Source organism: Salminus brasiliensis, chromosome 21, assembly GCF_030463535.1.
Source record: "Salminus brasiliensis chromosome 21, fSalBra1.hap2, whole genome shotgun sequence".
Taxonomy (NCBI): Eukaryota; Metazoa; Chordata; class Actinopteri; order Characiformes; family Bryconidae; genus Salminus; species Salminus brasiliensis.
Genome location: NC_132898.1, coordinates 22,054,662 through 22,072,157, shown reverse-complemented (window position 1 = coordinate 22,072,157; position 17,496 = coordinate 22,054,662). Strand labels below are relative to the sequence as shown.

At 44.8% G+C, this 17,496-nt stretch overlaps 2 protein-coding genes across 3 annotated transcripts in view; one reads left to right on the top strand and one right to left on the bottom strand.

The window, feature by feature from the left end:
* On the top strand, nucleotides 1–10,183 carry strip1 (striatin interacting protein 1). 2 transcript variants are annotated; one of them, XM_072665893.1, is made up of 21 exons: nucleotides 1–136; nucleotides 1,162–1,231; nucleotides 1,324–1,398; nucleotides 1,782–1,916; nucleotides 2,051–2,171; nucleotides 2,648–2,716; nucleotides 2,926–3,032; nucleotides 4,898–5,025; nucleotides 5,150–5,332; nucleotides 5,418–5,650; nucleotides 5,756–5,821; nucleotides 5,930–5,993; nucleotides 6,286–6,357; nucleotides 6,440–6,514; nucleotides 6,636–6,733; nucleotides 6,896–7,022; nucleotides 8,062–8,162; nucleotides 8,528–8,594; nucleotides 8,689–8,793; nucleotides 8,884–9,088; nucleotides 9,267–10,183. In XM_072665893.1, exons 1-21 carry the CDS (start codon nucleotides 26–28, stop codon nucleotides 9,512–9,514), a joined length of 2,460 nt encoding a protein of 819 aa, XP_072521994.1. In that variant the 5' UTR covers nucleotides 1–25; the 3' UTR covers nucleotides 9,515–10,183. The 2 variants fall into 2 exon arrangements, with proteins under 2 accessions (XP_072521994.1, XP_072521993.1); XM_072665892.1 differs by having other exon boundaries at nucleotides 9,264–10,183.
* A 402-nt stretch (nucleotides 10,184–10,585) lies between these two features.
* Nucleotides 10,586–17,496, bottom strand: part of LOC140542760 (sodium-dependent neutral amino acid transporter SLC6A17-like) — a 12,511-nt gene continuing 5,600 nt past the window's right edge. Inside the window, exons 5-12 of the mRNA XM_072665685.1 lie at nucleotides 17,280–17,461; nucleotides 17,055–17,165; nucleotides 16,694–16,935; nucleotides 15,070–15,262; nucleotides 14,201–14,393; nucleotides 13,832–13,991; nucleotides 13,545–13,707; nucleotides 10,586–13,445 (exon numbers count right to left, since the gene is read on the bottom strand). Of these exons, the coding sequence (XP_072521786.1) occupies nucleotides 13,062–13,445; nucleotides 13,545–13,707; nucleotides 13,832–13,991; nucleotides 14,201–14,393; nucleotides 15,070–15,262; nucleotides 16,694–16,935; nucleotides 17,055–17,165; nucleotides 17,280–17,461 (1,628 nt within the window). The 3' untranslated portion in view covers nucleotides 10,586–13,061. The remainder of the gene's footprint in view (nucleotides 13,446–13,544; nucleotides 13,708–13,831; nucleotides 13,992–14,200; nucleotides 14,394–15,069; nucleotides 15,263–16,693; nucleotides 16,936–17,054; nucleotides 17,166–17,279; nucleotides 17,462–17,496) is intronic.

The window sequence follows — 17,496 nt, the reverse complement described above, 5'->3', positions numbered from 1 at the left end:
TCTCGCGAGATCTGGGCGTGTGTGTATGTGTGGAGGTAAGATGGAGGGTAACGGAGCACCGGGGAACAACAAGCAAAAACCGATCTTACCGAAAAACAGAGGCGAGTTCATCCGCAACCAGAGGAAAGACTCAGAGGTAAGAACTCATAGTTTACACCCGCGGGGGAAATATGCGGTTTAATGAGCTTTTTAAAGCTGTCGGGGGGTAGTTAACTAGCTAGCTTAGCTCCGGCTGCTTCAGCTGTGCTTCGGTTTTATTAAGCTTTATTATACTTTATAAAATATAATTAAATATTGTGAAGCGCCATTTATTAAATGATATTAAAGTTCATTCTGCCCCCACTGCCTTGAAACTGTTAGCACTAATTATGTTGTAAGCAAGGCGACGTTTTTGCTTTATGGTTGAAGTGCTGATCGAGAGAAACTGGTTACTAGTGTTTACATCTGTTTAGGTACGAACCGGTTTATTTATAACGGCTGTGTGCACCAGTCAGGTCGGTTTAACCCCATTGTGGTGTGTTAATGTATTTGTACCGTCCCACATTACATTATTGGTTTACTGAAGTTAATTTACGAAGATGAAGTTGGGTTCTTGTTTCATTTACCTGCTCCACCTTAAACGGTGTAGCAGTTCCATTCTGGAGCCTCAGGGTTTACTGCAGTAACTGCTGCATCATTTAAGGTGGAACTCATAATTCCGGTAAGACGCCAACTTCAACTGATTGACAACTTATTTATTGATATTTGATGTTCAGTTATAATGCTGCAATTAAAGTGTGGAGTATTGATTCCCTGGCCTGATCATAATCCTGTCAAAATCAGTAAACATCATCACTTTATTGTAATTCTGTCTAAAAAAAAAAAAAAGTGTTGGATTTTGGGTTTTGACTCGCTGCTCAAGTTTCTTCAGTGAACAGAAATCTGGAAAGGACTTTCAGTTCAGTTGCGCTCTCACTGACATACACTATTAATGCATGACATACACTGTTAGTACAGTACATGCATTAGTATGTTGTCCACTACAGGCTGCTTAAATGACTGTTAGTTCAGAAACATCGTTTGGTGTTTGAAATGAGATGCAATTGGGTCCAGCCTAGAAGTTAATTAATTGGACAGCACAGTTATTCAGAGTGATTTCATTTTTAGTATTGTGATTTTCAGGGATTTTCTGAAGCTCCTGATCTGGAATTCGAATATGCAGACTCGGACAAATGGGCTGCAGAATTATCAGGTAAGAATATAACTTTGATATCAGTTATTCACTCTGACCCTAAATGACCACACTGTTATACACTGACCCTGAGTGGATGCTGTGTTGTTTAGAGCTGTATAGCTATACAGAGGGCCCAGAGTTCCAGCTAAACAGGAAGTGCTTTGAGGAGGATTTTCAGACACATGGTAAGGAAAACAGCCAGAACCACTGTAATAAATCCCTGTATATTAAGACAGACTGTAATACACTACATGAAGCATAGGGGCGCTCAACAATGCACTGTAATATTCTTATGGTCCACATGCTCATTCTGACAGATTGTAATACACTACTGGAAGCATAACGAACGCTCTGTAATTCTCTATAATATTCATATGATCCATATGTTCATTTAGACATACTCAAATACACTACAGGAAGCGTAGGGGGCACTCTATAATGCATTGTTCTATTCATATGATCTACAGTTACTCTGACAAACTGTAATGCACTACTGGAAGCATAGCGTATACCAACTACTTAAGGTGTAACATTGATGTGAGACTGAATGTGTGTGTGTGTCTGTCAGTGGAGGGAAAGCGGTGGGTGGAACTTGATGCTGTGCAGCACCGAGCTCACGCCATGCGACTGCTGGACGGACTGGACGTGACCGGCCGGGAGAAAAGGTTGAAGGTGGCAAGAGCCATCCTCTATATGGCACAAGGTACACACACTTCACACACACTACTCTCTCTCTCTCTCTCTCTCTCTCTCTCTCTCTTTCGCACAGAGACATCTGGTTATTGAAATGCTATCATTAGCCCTGCCCTAAGTGATTGAAGAGTGTGTGTGTTTCAGGCACGTTTGCGGATTGTAGTTCGGAAGCAGAGGTTCAGCACTGGATTAGATATAACATATTTCTGCTGCTGGACGTGGGAACATTCTCTGCACTTGTGGAGCTACTCAACATGGAGATTGAGTATTATTATTATTATTATTATTTTATTATTGAGTAATAACTGTAATTGTTGTTCTTATCATTATTAGGTAACCAACAATACTAATATAGCAATGTACTCATATATAACATTAATATAAAATATACTAATATAACATATAGTAGTAATAAATAAAGAATAGTAATAAGGATCCATATAATAACATGGTTTTATGTTCTTCTCAAATTAGAGTAAAAGTTTTTAGTTTAATGTCAAATCTGCATAAGAATCAGGGCTGATAGAACTTCACAGAGAACAGACTGATCTGAAACACTGGGTGAAACAGTGACAACCTCCTTCCCTGAGAACATTCTCCTGAGATTGCTGATAGCTGTGGGTTGGGTTCACAACCGATTGTGGAACAGTGGAACCGTTCTGATCAGACTGCAGTGTTTTATAGATGTTTATTAGGAAAACAAAGAACTTTAACACAACTGTGTGTGTGTGTCTGTTACAGTAACAGTGCAGCCTGCAGCAGTGCAGTGAGGAAACCGGCCATCTCCCTCGCTGACAGCACAGACCTTAGGTACCTAGCCACGCACGCACGCACGCACATACATGCATGCATACATCACATCACATCACATCACGTCACACACACAGACACACACACACACTCTAAACACATGCTGCTCTGCCGGGCTGTATTGTGGTCACACTTCACCCTGTAAATCCGTCTTTTGTTCTGGGCTGTAGTTTCACTGTGTGTGCATGCGTGTGTGTGTTCATGTTTAGGGTGCTGCTGAACATCATGTATCTGATGGTGGAGACAATTCAGCAGGATGACCCTGCAGACCCTCCAGAGTGGAGAACATCCAGAGAAACCTTCAAAACAGAGCTGGGTGGGTGTATGTACAGTGGGGAAAAAAGTATTTAGTCCGTCACCAATTGTGCAAGTTCTCCCACTTAAAAAGATGAGAGGCCTGTAATTGACATCATAGGTAGACCTCAACTATGAGAGACAAAATGAGAAAAAGAAATTCTGAAAATCACATTGTCTGATTTTTAAATAATTTATTTGCAAATAATGGTGGAAAATAAGTATTTGGTCAATAACAAAAGTTAATCTCAATACTTTGTTATATATCCTTTGTTAGCAATGACAGAGGTCAAACGTTTTCTGTAAGTCTTCACATGGTTGGCACACTGGTTGCTGGTATGTTGGCCCATTCCTCCATGCAGATCTCCTCTAGAGCAGTGATATTTTGGGGCTGTCGGCGGGCAACACAGACTTTCAATTCCCTCCAAAGGTTTTCAGTGGGGTTGAGATCAGGAGACTCCAGGACCTTGAAATGCTTCTTACGAAGCCACTCCTTTGTTGCCCTGGCAGTGTGCTTGGGATTATTGTCATGCTGAAAGACCCAGCCACGTTTCATCTTCAATGACCTTGCTGATGGAAGGAGGTTTGCACTCAAAATCTCACAATACATCAATACATGGCCCCATTCATTCTTTCATGTACACGGACCAGTTGTCCTAGTCCTTTTGCAGAGAAACAGCCCCAAAGCATGAATTTGCCCCCCCCCCCCCCCCCCCCCCCCCATGCTTCACAGTTGGTATGGTGTTCTTTGGATGCAACTCAGCATTCACTCTCCTCCAAACACAACGAGTTGTGTTTGTACCAAACAGTTCTACTTTGGTTTCATCTGACCAGAAGACATTCTCCCAATACTCTTCCAGAACATCCGAATGCTCTCTAGCAAACTTCAGACGCGCCCGGATATGTACTGGCTTAAGCAGGGGAACACGTCTGGCACTGCAAGATTTGAGTCCCTGGCGGCGTAGTGTGTTATTGACGGTAGCCTTTGTAACAATGGTCGTAGCTTTCACCGTTCTTGTGATCATTTTGACCCCACGAGCTGAGATCTTGCGTGGAGCCCCTGATCGAGGGAGATTAGCAGTGGTCTTGTAGGTCTCACATTTTCTGATTATTGCTCATACAGTAGATTTCTTCACACCAAGCTGCCAGCCTATTGCAGATTCAGTCTTCCCAGCCTGGTGCAGGTCTACAATTTTGTTTCTGGTGTCCTTCGACAGCTCTTTGGTCTTCACCATAGTGGAGTTTGGAGTGTGACTGTTTGAGGTTGTTGGCAGGTGTCTTTTATACTGTTAACGAGTTCAAACAGGTGCCATTAATACAGGTAATGAGTGGAGAACAGAGAAGCCTCTTAAAGAAGTTGTTACAGGTCTGTGACAGCCAGAAATCTTACTTGTTTGTAGGTGACCAAATACTTATTTTCCACCATTATTTGCAAATAAATTCTTTAAAAATCAGACGATGTGATTTTCAGATTTTTAAGTGGGAGAACTTGCATAATTGGTGACTGACTAAATACTTTTTCCCCCCTATGTATGTGTGTGTCTGTGTAGCAGTGGTGCGTAAACACTGTATTCTCTAAGTGCTTCCCAGGATCTGCCGAAGCTCCCCTTCAGGGGTATTCGGTTCTCTCTCTCTGTCGGTCTCTGTCTCGCTCTGCTTCTCTCTGTGTGATAGATTTTGCAGAAGGCTGTGGTCAGTGCTCTACAGGTTTAGGAGCTCAGTGTTGCTCATCTGCAGTGGGAAGTAGGGAAGTTTGGGAGTGTGAAAAATTAATGAGAGCAGATTAGCACCCACTGGTGGTCAAAAAGACTTAATTAACAGTCAGTTCTGTTTAGATTAATTCATTGCTCTGTGTCTGTGTCTCTGTGTGTGTGTGTGATTTGTCAGGCTCTCCGCTCTACAACAGCGAGCCAGTGTCTGTGATGCTCTTTGCCATGGTAACCAAGTTCTGCAGTGGCCATGCCCCCCATTTTCCCATGAAGAAGGTCCTGCTGCTTCTCTGGAAAACTATACTGGTAATTTACCTTTTTTTTCGTTTTTTTTTTCCTCTCTCGAATGATTAACTGATTAGTAAATAAAGGTATAACGTGTGTGTGTGTGTGTGTGTGTGTGTGTGTGTGTGTGCGCGTGCGCATACAGTTCACATTGGGTGGGTTTGAGCAGCTGCAGCGGTTGAAGGTATGTAAGAGGGCAGAGCTTGGTTTGCCCCGCCTCCCGGAGGACAGTATCAGTGTGATTCGCAGCATGAGAGCCGCCTCCCCACCTGCCTCAGCCTCCGACCTAATAGAACAGCAGCAGCGAAGAACCCGCAGAGAACACAAGGTACAAACACACACATTGCACACTTCCATTACACTGGGATCAGTTAGTGGTCTGGGTGTTACCAAGTCTCTTTCTCTGTCTCCAGGCTCTGATAAAGCAGGAGAATTTGGATGCATTTAATGAGAAGGATCCATATAAGGCTGATGATTCGCGTGATGATGATGATGAAAGTGATGATAATGATAATAACGAGAGCGCTCTAGAGGCGGAGCCATTTCCTCTAGAACGTGATGAAGTTATGCCCCCACCCCTTCCTCATCCACCTCCCACTGATCGTGTCTCCTTCCCCAAAGGCCTGCCCTGGGCTCCTAAAGTCAGGTACACACACACACACACACACACACACACACACACACAGACACACACACACAGAGCCCAGTAGAACACTCTAACTGTATTCTGTGTGTGTTCTGTGTTGAACAGAGAGAAGGATATCGAGAACTTCCTGGAGTGCAGTCGGAGTAAATTTATCGGATACACACTCGGAAAGTATGTTTGTCTTGAACACTTATAATAAATTGGAAATTCTCTCATCTAATAACCCCAGTTCTTGTGAATTGCACATCACACATCAATTTCACCTAATGTGTGTTGCAGTGATACAGACACAGTGGTCGGTCTTCCCCGGCCCATTCACGAGAGCATCAAAACCCTAAAACAGGTACAGCTCTGTGTTTAGCAGTGTCTCAGTGTTGTTGTTTTATACCTCACTAATCAGACTGGAGTTTAAAGGGTTGCTGGATGACTGAGCTTGTGGTGGGGGGTTTCAGTACTGGAGGTACTGGAGTGGGAGCTGACTGAGTGTGTTTATAAACTATAATATTGAAAGAGATGCCTTAGATTTATAGAAGGTTACCTCTTCTCCACCTTCTGCACTATAAAGTTGCGCTACATCTCTAATCTGTGTGTGTGTGTGTGTGTGTGTGTGTGTGTGTGTGTGTGTGTTTCTGCAGCATAAGTACATCTCCATAGCTGAGGTTCAGATTGCGAAGGAGGAGGAATTTCAGAAAACTCCACTGTCTGGGGTAAGCATCTACGTACTTTAACACACACACATTCTTTTTTCAGTAGTCACAGCTGTACAGATATAAGTGTATGTGTGTGTAGGGGGAGGAGGAGGTGGAGCTGTGTGCGACTGAGCTGCTGTATCAAGGAATTCTCCCAAGTCTGCCACAGTACATGGTGAGTGTCCAATCAGAATCCAGACATGTGTACTTGATGACCAATCTGAGGCACTCAGGCACACCTAGCAGCCGATCAGAGGCCACTACTGGTTTTTCACTGGTCGTGTGTATTTGTGTAGATTGCTTTGCTGAAGATCCTCCTCGCTGCAGCACCGACCTCAAAGGCCAAAACCGACTCCATCAACATCCTTGCAGACGTGCTGCCGGAGGAGATGCCGTAAGACACACACAGACAAGAAATCCTAATCTGTTTAGGTTTACTCACACAGGCCTGAGACTAACTGAGAAGCAGTGTATAAACCATCATCATCACTGTTCAAATTAGTTATATTAAATACTGTCTGTGCTGTTTAGTGAATAGTGGTATGTGTGTTTGCAGGACTACAGTGCTGCAGAGTATGAAGCTCGGAGTCGACGTTAATCGCCACAAAGAAATCATCGTTAAAGCTATTTCAGCCATTCTGCTGTTACTGCTCAAACACTTCAAACTGAACCACATCTACCAGGTACCCCCCCACCACACCCACACACGGACAAGGCAAAACGTTACGCTAGCTGCCTATGAAGTGGAGCCACCAATGATCAGACTTGATCAGACTTGAACTCATTTGATTGGACCACCAGCCTACATAATTTCAGGATCCAGTTCGAACTCTGTTCCAAATTTCTGTTTTCTGTGCAACAGTAGTTTTTCTGTGGGTTCCGTCCTGACGAGATAGCAGGTTGGTGGTCTGTACCTCTTTGGACCATTGTTGATAGGTACTCGCCCCTGTTGACCAGGAGCCCCCAGTGCAGGCCTTATAGGCATTTGGGAGATGCTCTGACCTTTTCATTTGGACATAGGTCTGACTGTCGTCAGAGTATCTCAGGACTTCATGCAAGCCCTTTTTTCCCCACATCCAACACACCAACTATGAAAACTAAATGTTCAATTAATGTGTAACAGAGATCTCAGACCTTCACATGCAGCACTGTTACCCAGGCCTGTCACAAATAACACTTTCTTTTTGGACGATAAATTGTCACAAATGATATCAATACTATCATTTAAGCCACTCATATAGTGATAACCATAATAATGCAGTTACACCCTTGTTCCTTGCATTGAAATATTTAAGCTATAAATGTCTGTGTATGACTTAAATAAATGGTCTGAAAACCAAGGTCAAGGCCAAGGGGAGTGATCCGTAACATCTGTGTGTATGGAGGCACCATTTTTGATGTATTGCTCATTGCACGCACTGCACCGCTTTGTACACAATAGATGTTGCTGTCTGCTCGCAGACTCAAGCTCGCCTCTGACCAAGAGCAGGCGAGAGAACAGAACAATGTGTTAAGTAAACACAATGGGCAATATTGAGGTCAGCAAAAATTAAATCATTGTTAAGTCAACAACATAATTAAGTCATGTTTATCCATTGTGACGTAAGTCGATAGTGTAACTAGTACCATATCAACACTGTTACTTTTATCTGGGGGAATGTTTCAGCTCATTACTATATGCAGTGTAATGTAAATGTGTCTCTCTCTTTTTCTTCTCTGTAGTTTGAGTATATGGCACAGCACCTGGTGTTTGCCAACTGCATTCCACTCATCCTCAAATTTTTCAACCAGAACATCATGTCCTACATCACAGCTAAGAACAGGTACACATAAACTTACACACACAGGTATAGAGGGTAGTGTTAGAATAATGCTGTTCTGTTCAGTGCTGAGGTGTGTTGGGAGACTGACTTTTGGAAGCTTTTAGAAGGTGTTCATCTTCAGATGTTGAGTCATCACAGAATGAGCACTGAGGCTGCGTCACTAATCATAACTAATCGAGAGACTTCACCACAGAGTCCATAATCACGCTATAGTTAATGATTAGTATTCTGTCTGTATATGTTCTGAAATCTTTAGTTTTACACTGGAAATACGAGGCAAATGTGGCTAACAAGTAATAGAAGTTTATTCCCCACTAATTAGCATGATGCTAATTTAATGGCTAAACCACCTGTCTCGTTGTCAGTATCTCAGTGCTGGACTTCCCGTACTGCGTTTTGCACGACCTCCCGGAACTTACAGCGGAGAGTCTGGTGAGAACATAAACACATTTCACCACATCCTCTAGGACGATAGTACTCCCACATCAGTCCTTATGATTCATTTCGTTTCATGTGTGTCTTACAGGAAGCTGGTGATAATACTCAGTTCTGTTGGAGGAACCTGTTCTCCTGTATCAACCTGTTGAGGATCCTCAACAAGCTCACCAAGTGGAAACACTCCAGGACCATGGTACACACACACACATTCTGCTCACTCTGCTGCTGGAGGTTTGTTTAACAGTGAATGAGTTATTTATTCCTCTTGGTTTGTTTTTTTTAGATGTTAGTGGTGTTTAAATCTGCTCCCATCCTGAAGAGGGCGCTGAAGGTGAAGCAGGCTATGATGCAGCTGTACGTTCTGAAGCTGCTGAAGGTACAGACAAAGTATCTCGGCCGGCAGTGGAGGAAGAGCAACATGAAGACCATGTCGGCCATTTACCAGAAAGTTCGTCATCGCCTTAATGATGACTGGGCGTATGGCAACGGTGAGTACATTGCAGAACCGTGTGTGGGGGGGGTGGAGGTGGTGAAGCTGTGTGTGTGTGTGTGTGTGTGTGTGTGTGTGTGTGTGTGTGTGTGTGTGTGGATGCTACTGAATGTTATTTCTCAGTAGTGATTATCTAGTTAACGTGTGTGTATTTGTGTATGTTTGTGTTTCAGCAGATCTTGACGCGCGCCCATGGGATTTCCAGGCTGAGGAGTGTTCTCTCCGAGCAAGTATCGAACGATTTAACAGTCGGCGGTATGACAAGTCTGTGGGAAACCCAGAGTTCTCGCCGGTGGATAACTGCCTGCAGAGTGTCCTTGGCCAGCAGGTGGAGCTACCAGACGACTTCCAGATGAACTATGACCTCTGGCTGGAGCGAGAGGTCTTCTCCAAACCCATCTGCTGGGAGGAGCTCCTGCAGTGAAAGTGAATGTGAATGTGCATGTGCATATGCACACACACACACAGGCTGGGCCTTTCATTCACCATTCAAGACATTAAAGTGATATTTCACCTGCAAGTCTAATTCCCCGACCGCCACCCCAGATGTACTACATTAGCTGTTCGTGTTCTTTAGTGTTAGCACAGGAGCTACAAGGCTAATGTGGCTAACAGGTAATGAAAGCTTATACCTCACCAATTAGCACTGACTTAGTCACTTTCATCAGAGAAGCTGAAGTCAGCGTCTCATTCAAACTCTTTTTCATATTAAACCAGTTCCGCTCTAAAACCTGAATTTATTTAACTCCGCTTTAAAACTCCACTCTCTCTTTCTGAGGACCAGTCTCTCTCTTTCTCTTTCTTTCTCTCATATTACTGTATTGGAGTGTGTTTTACACTACATCCCAACTGTGTGATTGAGTTCAGTATGATGGATGCTTGAGTGTGTGTGTGTGTGTGAGAGAGAGAGATTTTGAAACAGTTGTTTGTAAGAATCAGGTTTTATTATGGTATTAAAATATTATTATTAACAGATGAAAGTGCAAGTGTGGTCTAAGGTTTATGTTTTTCTCTGTTTTATAGTTTTTGTTTCTCCAGCATTGCGCGTTTCTGTAGAAAAATACAGTAAATAAAGTTCAAAATGAAAATCAAATTGCCTCTTTATCCAATCTCTTTTTTTTTTTTTTTTTCTTACTTTTATATTTATATTCATTTATGCATATAAGCTCACCTTTATTTAAGTAAGAGGGCATGGCTGCTGTTAGTAATGAAGCAATGATGGACATTGAAAATATTGAACATGTCTAATCATGTTAGTGCTGCTCTGCTCCTGCTGAGCCAAGCATGTCACTTTCAGGACCTGGATTTTGTGTGTGTGTGTGTGTCCTCAATAAAATACAGTCTCTACCTAGAGAATTAGCATCACCAACGGAGAGGGTGGTGGGTTGGACAGAAGGGGGCGCTGCTAAGTGGCTCTTAAGTGAAGGGCTGAAGTTTGAAATGTGGGTGAGTGTTCTCTCAAAGTGTTTACTCTCTTACACAACAAACACACACACAGCTTTTACATCTTTTATTGATGATTTTGTGATACACTAACTATTATTGACAGTTATTCTCTACAACCAAGAAAGTATTGAAAATCATTAAACACACACTCAGCATAGCTGGGTCAGACTTAGTATTTACTTGTTGCTGTCTGACACTGACACACACACACACACACAGTGAGAAAACTTCATCAAAAAAGTGCTAATCACATTCAGTTTGAGTTTCTACATCTGTTCACACATACACTTATTATTATCATTATTATTGTTAGCAATATATAGCCATTAACACACTTTCAGTGAAACAACCTGCAAAATGAAACGCACACACACACGATTTACTATATTTAAACATGTACTGCACAACACACCCCAGAAAATGTATGTCTTGTTATTACAAATACACACACACACACACACTTACACTGTAAGTACATGTAAACTACAGTGACTCAGAATTACCACAGATTTAAACATTAATCACCTCCATACAGTGCTCTCTCTCTATCTGTGTGTGTGTGTGTGTGTGTGTAAGGCTCGGACAGTGTGCTTAAATACATTCAGGTGAAGTTGCTGGAAGTCACTCTCGGTCTTCTAGCTCCGGCAGATGTTTCCAGATGTGCTGATGATACCCCTAATTCCCTAACCCTAATCTCACTACCTAAAAGCTAACCCCAAACCCTTAAACCCCTAAACCCAACCCCTGTAACCAGTAGCAGTTAAAATTGTACCACAGCAGGGTATTTTGGTGCAAGGTATTATTCTGGTTTGAATATTTTATGCAGTTTTTAATTCTGGGTGATTGTGAGCACTGGTGCATAAATGGCAACACTGCAGAACTACCACACAGGTTCTTCAGCGGCAGTAAAGAATGGTTCCTCAAACTGTAGTATAAACCTTCTTTGGGTTTTGTGTTGTGTTCTCCCCTCACTGACTGGTTCTCCAACTCCTCACTGATTAGTTTTCCCACTCCTAACTTATAGGTCCTCCAACTCCTCACTGATCAGTTCTCAGATTCCTCATTGATTGGTTCTCCGAATCCTCACTGGCCGGTTTCCTTACTGACATTCAGCTTTGTGTGTTAGTGCTTTAGAACAGTTCTGCAGTCTGGATGATCCAGCCTTAGAACAGTGAGTTTAATGTGACCCTGGAATGTCGTGTCTGTGTGGAATAATTAGGGAATGTTCCTCCCTGTTTGAAAGTTCCTGATCAGACACTCTTCACTGACTGAACTGTTGGTCCTTCATAATTTTGGTTTTATAATTATTGCTTATTAATAAGAACAAAGTTCAGAACATGTCTAATCTAAACTAGTCTAGGCTAATCTCAACTAATATATTTAATATCAGCAGATTCTTCTCATGTCATGTTTCAACTGATGCAGCTTAAAAACCTCTGTGCAAATATTGTGCATGTGCATCTGTCCGGTTGTCTGATTTGGGTCTCTGTGTGGGTCAGTCTAATTCGGGGGGCGTGTGTCAGTGTGGTTCAGTCTGATTCAGTGGTATGTCTCTGTGTGAGTCAGTCTGATTCGGGGGCGTGTCTCTGTGTGGGTCAGTCTGATTCGGGGGTGTGTCTGTGTGGTTCAGTCTGATTCAGGGGTATGTCTCTGTGTGAGTCAGTCTGATTCGGGGGCGTGTCTCTGTGTGGGTCAGTCTGATTCGGGGGTGTGTCTCTGTGTGAGTCAGTCTGATTCAGGGATGTGTCTCTGTGTGAGTCAGTCTGATTTGACAGTTTTTTGTGTGATTCAGTCTGATTTAGGGGCGTGTCTCTGTGAGTCAGTCTGATTCAGGGGGATGTCTTTGTGTGAGTCAGTCTGATTCGGGGGTGTGTCTGAGTGGTTCAGTCTGATTCAGAGGCGTGTCTCTGTGTGAGTCAGTCTGATTTAGGGGTGTGTCTTTGTGTGAGTCAGTCTGATTCGGGGGTGTGTCTGAGTGGTTCAGTCTGATTTAGAGGCGTGTCTCTGTGTGAGTCAGTCTGATTCGGGGGCGTGTCTGTGTGAGTCAGTCTGATTCAGGGGTGTGTCTCTGTGTGAGTCAGTCTGATTCGGGGATTTGTCTGTGAGGTTCAGTCTGATTCAGGGGTGTGTCTCTGTGTGAGTCAGTCTGATTTGGAGACGTGTCTGTGTGTGAGTCAGTGTCATTCAGGGGGATGTCTCTGTGTGAGTCAGTCTGATTCATTGGGTTTTTGTGTGTTTCAGTCTGATTCAGGGGTGTGTCTCTGTGTAAGTCAGTCTGATTCGGAGGCTTGTCTCTGTGTGGGTCAGTCTGATTTGGTGGGTTTCTGTGTGATTCAGTCTGATTTAGGGGCATGTCTTTGTGTGAGTCAGTCTGATTCGGGGCGTGTCTGTGTAGTTCAGTCTGATTCAGAGGTGTGTCTCTGCGTGGGTCAGTCTAATTCGGCCGGTTTCTGGGTGATTCAGTCTAATTCAGGGGCGTGTCTCTGTGAGGGTCAGTATGATTTGGGGGCGTGTATCTGTGTGGGTCAGTCTGATTCCGGGGTGGTGGCGTTCTGGTAGCTTGTCCGGTAGCAGCTGCTAGGTGAGAGTGTATTTGGGTCAGAAGGGGGCGTGTCAGTGGTCAGGCCGCGAGGGGGGCGTTGGGGCCGATCAGGGCGATGGGCGGGCAGTGGTGACCCAGCTGGGTTCTTGTTAAGTATGAAGCGGGTCTCATCCTGCTCCTCTAGGTTGGACAGGTCCTTCATCATGCATCCCCTGCGGTAGGAGACGGAGAGCCTGTTGGAGCCGTCTGTAAGCAGGTTGAGGCGTCGGGCGAGGAAGACGGCGGGTAGTGGCAGCATGGCAACCCCCACTAGTGCAAAACACATCCCCGTAGCCCATGGGGGGTAACTCTGAAAATGCTCCTCAGCCTGTGGTCAAGGAGAACAACAGCGCCTTATCTAGAACGTTCCACCTTAACCAGAGCTGCAGTTTTAGTCTTATTGGAATATGAAGTGTGTGCGTTTTACCTGTTCCTGAACCCAGGCGTTGTATCCAGCTGGGCTAACGGCCATTTCTACAATGGTGGCGAAGATGAGGATGAGGAGGCAGAGCGGGGAGACGTACTTCCACATGTAGAAGTAAAACCTGTACGGCCTGAAGCCTAACATGTCCTCCAGATCCTGCATAAACCTAAACACACACACACACACACACACACCGGACGTCCCACTATCACTGAGCAAGGTAAAGAGTTTGGGTCAATCGCTGAGGAAGCGACTGAGTGAATCAGTCAGTGAGTCAGTCACCTGCTTACCTCTTGATGCCATAAATCCAGGCAACAGACAGGTTCTCCAGAATCACGACCACGGTCAGCGGCAGGCCGGCCGAATAATCATCAAACATCGCCACAAAGTAATTCCCTGACCTCTGAACAAACAGCAGACCACAGAAAAACGCCACCACACAGCACCCCACTGAGAGAGAGCAAGAGAGAGAGAGAGAGAAAGAGAGAGAGAGAGAGACTGAGAGGTGTTTGAAGAACACTACTGGAAAGTGTGGAAGGGGGCACTGTGATGTGTTGCTGCTGCTGAGTTACAGAATCTCGACACGTTCCTCTACAATCAGATATATGTGTGTGTGCCTGTGTGTGTGTGTGTGTGTGTGTGTGTGTGTGTGTATGTACCTGTTAGAACCTCCTTGCGTATTTTAAAGGTGTCCAGTACAGGTGTGGTGATGCCGGTCATGGTGCCGATCATGCTGCCCAGACCCAGATTAATGAGCATGAAAAAGAACAGCACCGACCAGAGTGGAGCTGCAGGGAAATGGGTCATCGCTTCTGTGAATGCTATGAAGGCCAAACCTGTACCCTGCACAGCCTACAGAGAGAGAGAGAGAGAGAGAGATACAGAGAGTGAGAGTGGTGTATTTTACACGTCTGTAGTGGCGTGTGAGAGAGGTACACAGCACTAAAACCTAAGCAGAAACTAAGAAAATTAGTTCTAGATTACAAAATCTTTCATTTTCTGGATGCCGTTCCAGAGTTCAAAAGCTCCATAAGGAGAGGATGTTCCTGCAGCTGGGCTATGAGGTTCTAAAAGCGTGCAGTAAGGCTGGGTTCTGGACAGGCTTCAGCAGGTCAGTAATACAGGCTGAGGTTCCGACATTAACCACTTTAAATCTGATCAGAAAGAGCTTGAAGGTCAGCGGTACCAGACTCTGGAACCTAGAGGGCCACTGCTTTCCCTGCTCCCAGCTCACCTGACCCAACTCATTAACCTATTAACTCATTAACAAGAGTGTAAGAACCTGTTAGAGTTATAGTGGGGGTGTCAGAGCAAATAAAACATTTTATGAATATTAATAATCAATATTAATGATGATGATCTTCTTTGAAGTACTTTACCTGTTTTACCTGCACAATTGTATTTCAGTGATTCAGAAAATCACCTGATTCTGTCCCTTTATTTGTTTAGTGCTGCTTAAAAGTCAGACCCACCCATATTATTAATGTTTGCGTGTGTGTGTGTGAAAGAGAGAGAGATAGAGCCCTGCCTTGTTCAGTTCGTCCTCCAGAACACACTGCTGCAGCCCCAACTCCCTGAATCCGCTCTCCTTCACCGTCTTTATCACTGTGAAGATCTGAGCATAGTCCTCCTCAGTCAGGTGAGAGAAGTTGATGTGAGAAGGAATCAGATCCCGACTCAGCACTCCAGAGTTCAGATATCCCACAATCCTCTCGGCGTTCCTGAAATCACAACATTTGATATCTCACAATCCTCTGGGTTGTCATTTGCTGGCAGAATGGCTTCAGAAACAGATTAGGATCCAGACAAAGCAAGATGAACAAGCTCAAATTTGTACGTTTACCATGAAATCGTCAAGAAATCTGTAACATTTTCTCATGTGGGGCTCACATGAGTGCGAATTGGGCTAGGTGGGTTCCAGGTGGGCATGGGCTGTGCATTGGTTTGTACATGGGTTTTTTACTGGCACCCAGTTCTGCTTCTCAAATGGACCCCCTCAGTACAGCCCACTTTAATCTTGCACGGGTCTCATCTAGGCCCTTATGTACGGTGTACACACCAGATGGGGCCCATGTTTAACCTACCCTGGTCCCATCACTGACCCTGGTGGGCATATCTATGTGAGGCTAATGTGGAATCAGAGGACAGTTGCTTCTCTGTTGGACTACCAATAAAGGCCCCATATGGGCATGTGTGCCAAATACACACAACCCAGCCTGTCATGTTGTCAGAACTACACATTATACTATGGTTAGGTTTAGGGTTAAGGTGAGGGCTTGTTAAGGGTTAGGGTCAGGTTAAATTTAGAATTGGGTTTAGATTTAGTAGGCCGAGTTTAGGTTTAGGCTGAGGTGTAGATTCAGGTAATAAAATATCTCTCCATACTTTGTCAGCGTCCTTTAACCCTGTTCTTCAATGGTCAGGACCCTACAGAGCACCACAGAGCAGGTATTATTTGGGTGGTGGGCCATTCTCAGCACTGCATTGACACTGACATGGTGGTGGGGTGTCCGTGTGTGTTGTGTTAGCATGAGTGGATCAGACACAGCAGCGCGCTAATCCTTCCTCAGTGAATGCTTCCCGCAGGATGCTGCCCACAGGATGCTGCCCGCAGGACGCTGAACACAGGACGCTGTTGGCTGGATATTTGTGGTTGGTGGACTAGGGTTAGGGTTAGGGTTAGGAGTGACGCCAAAGTGTTTAAGAACTCAAGCAGCACTGCTGCGTCTGATCCACTCATACCAGCGCAACACACACCACCACCACATCAGTGCCACTGCAGTGCTGAGAATGCCCCACCACCCAAATAATAGCTGTTCTGTGGTGGTTCGTGCCCCACGTTGGGCGTAAGTTGTTTGTTGGGCAGTGGTGGCTCAGCAGTTGTGGTGTGATTGTGGGTTTGATACCCGGGGGGTTGGCAAGCTGCCACTGTTGGGCCCTTGAGCAAGGCCCTTCATCCTCTCTGCTCCCTGGGTGCTGAAGTTGGCTGCCCACCGCTCTGGGTGTGTGTGTGCTCACTGCCACTAGTTCATTTGTGTGTGTGTGGGTGTGTGTGTTTACTACCACAGTTGGGTCAAATGCGAAAGACAGATGTGGGTCATCTACACACCCAGAAAATTTAGATCTGAGCAGTAAGACTCTGTCTAACTTACTCTGTGACACATTTCTCGTTGAGGATGTTGGCCTTGAAGCCCAGCACTGCAAACACCACCAGTGTGGCCAGGATGGAGGTGATGAAGTTGATGATGGACACCAGCACTGCGTCAAAGTGGCAGTTATTGTCGCTCCTGTTGTAGCTGGAGAAGGCGATGACTCCGCCGAAGCCCAAACCCAAAGCAAAGAACACCTGTGTAGCTGCTTCCCGCCACACTTGAGGTTCCAGCATGATCTCCAACTGCAGGACAAGCGGGGTGTGTGAGAAATGCAGGACCCAGTGACTAAACACAGTGATGTGCAGTGGTGAGTCTGTTGTGTTGGTGTGTGGGTTGGAGTGTGGGTCAGGTTTAAGCTTACCTTAGGGGTGAACATGTGGGCGATGCCATCCACTGCTCCCCTCAGAAACAACCCCCTCACCAGGAAACAGAACAGAACTACATACGGAAACAAGGAGCTGAAGTACATCACCTGGTGTAACAGAAGACCACAAATAAACAAATAAACAAACAACAATCGCTGTGATGAACATCTGTGAAGGGTGACTGGTTGGGCAGTGTTTGATCTGATTGGCTGTTAGCTGACCTTGCCTGAGGACTGAATGCCTTTGATGACGGCCAGGCAAACGATGAACCAGGCGATTAGCAGAGATACCGTCATCTTCCAGTTCAGCCCACCGCTGTCTGAGATCGAACTTGTGATGTTCAGAGTCTCGCGATACCAGAAATACGTTGTAGCTGAACTTTTATCACACTCTGGCTCCATGACTGTGAGAGCATGAATTCAGAGTCAATATTAAACA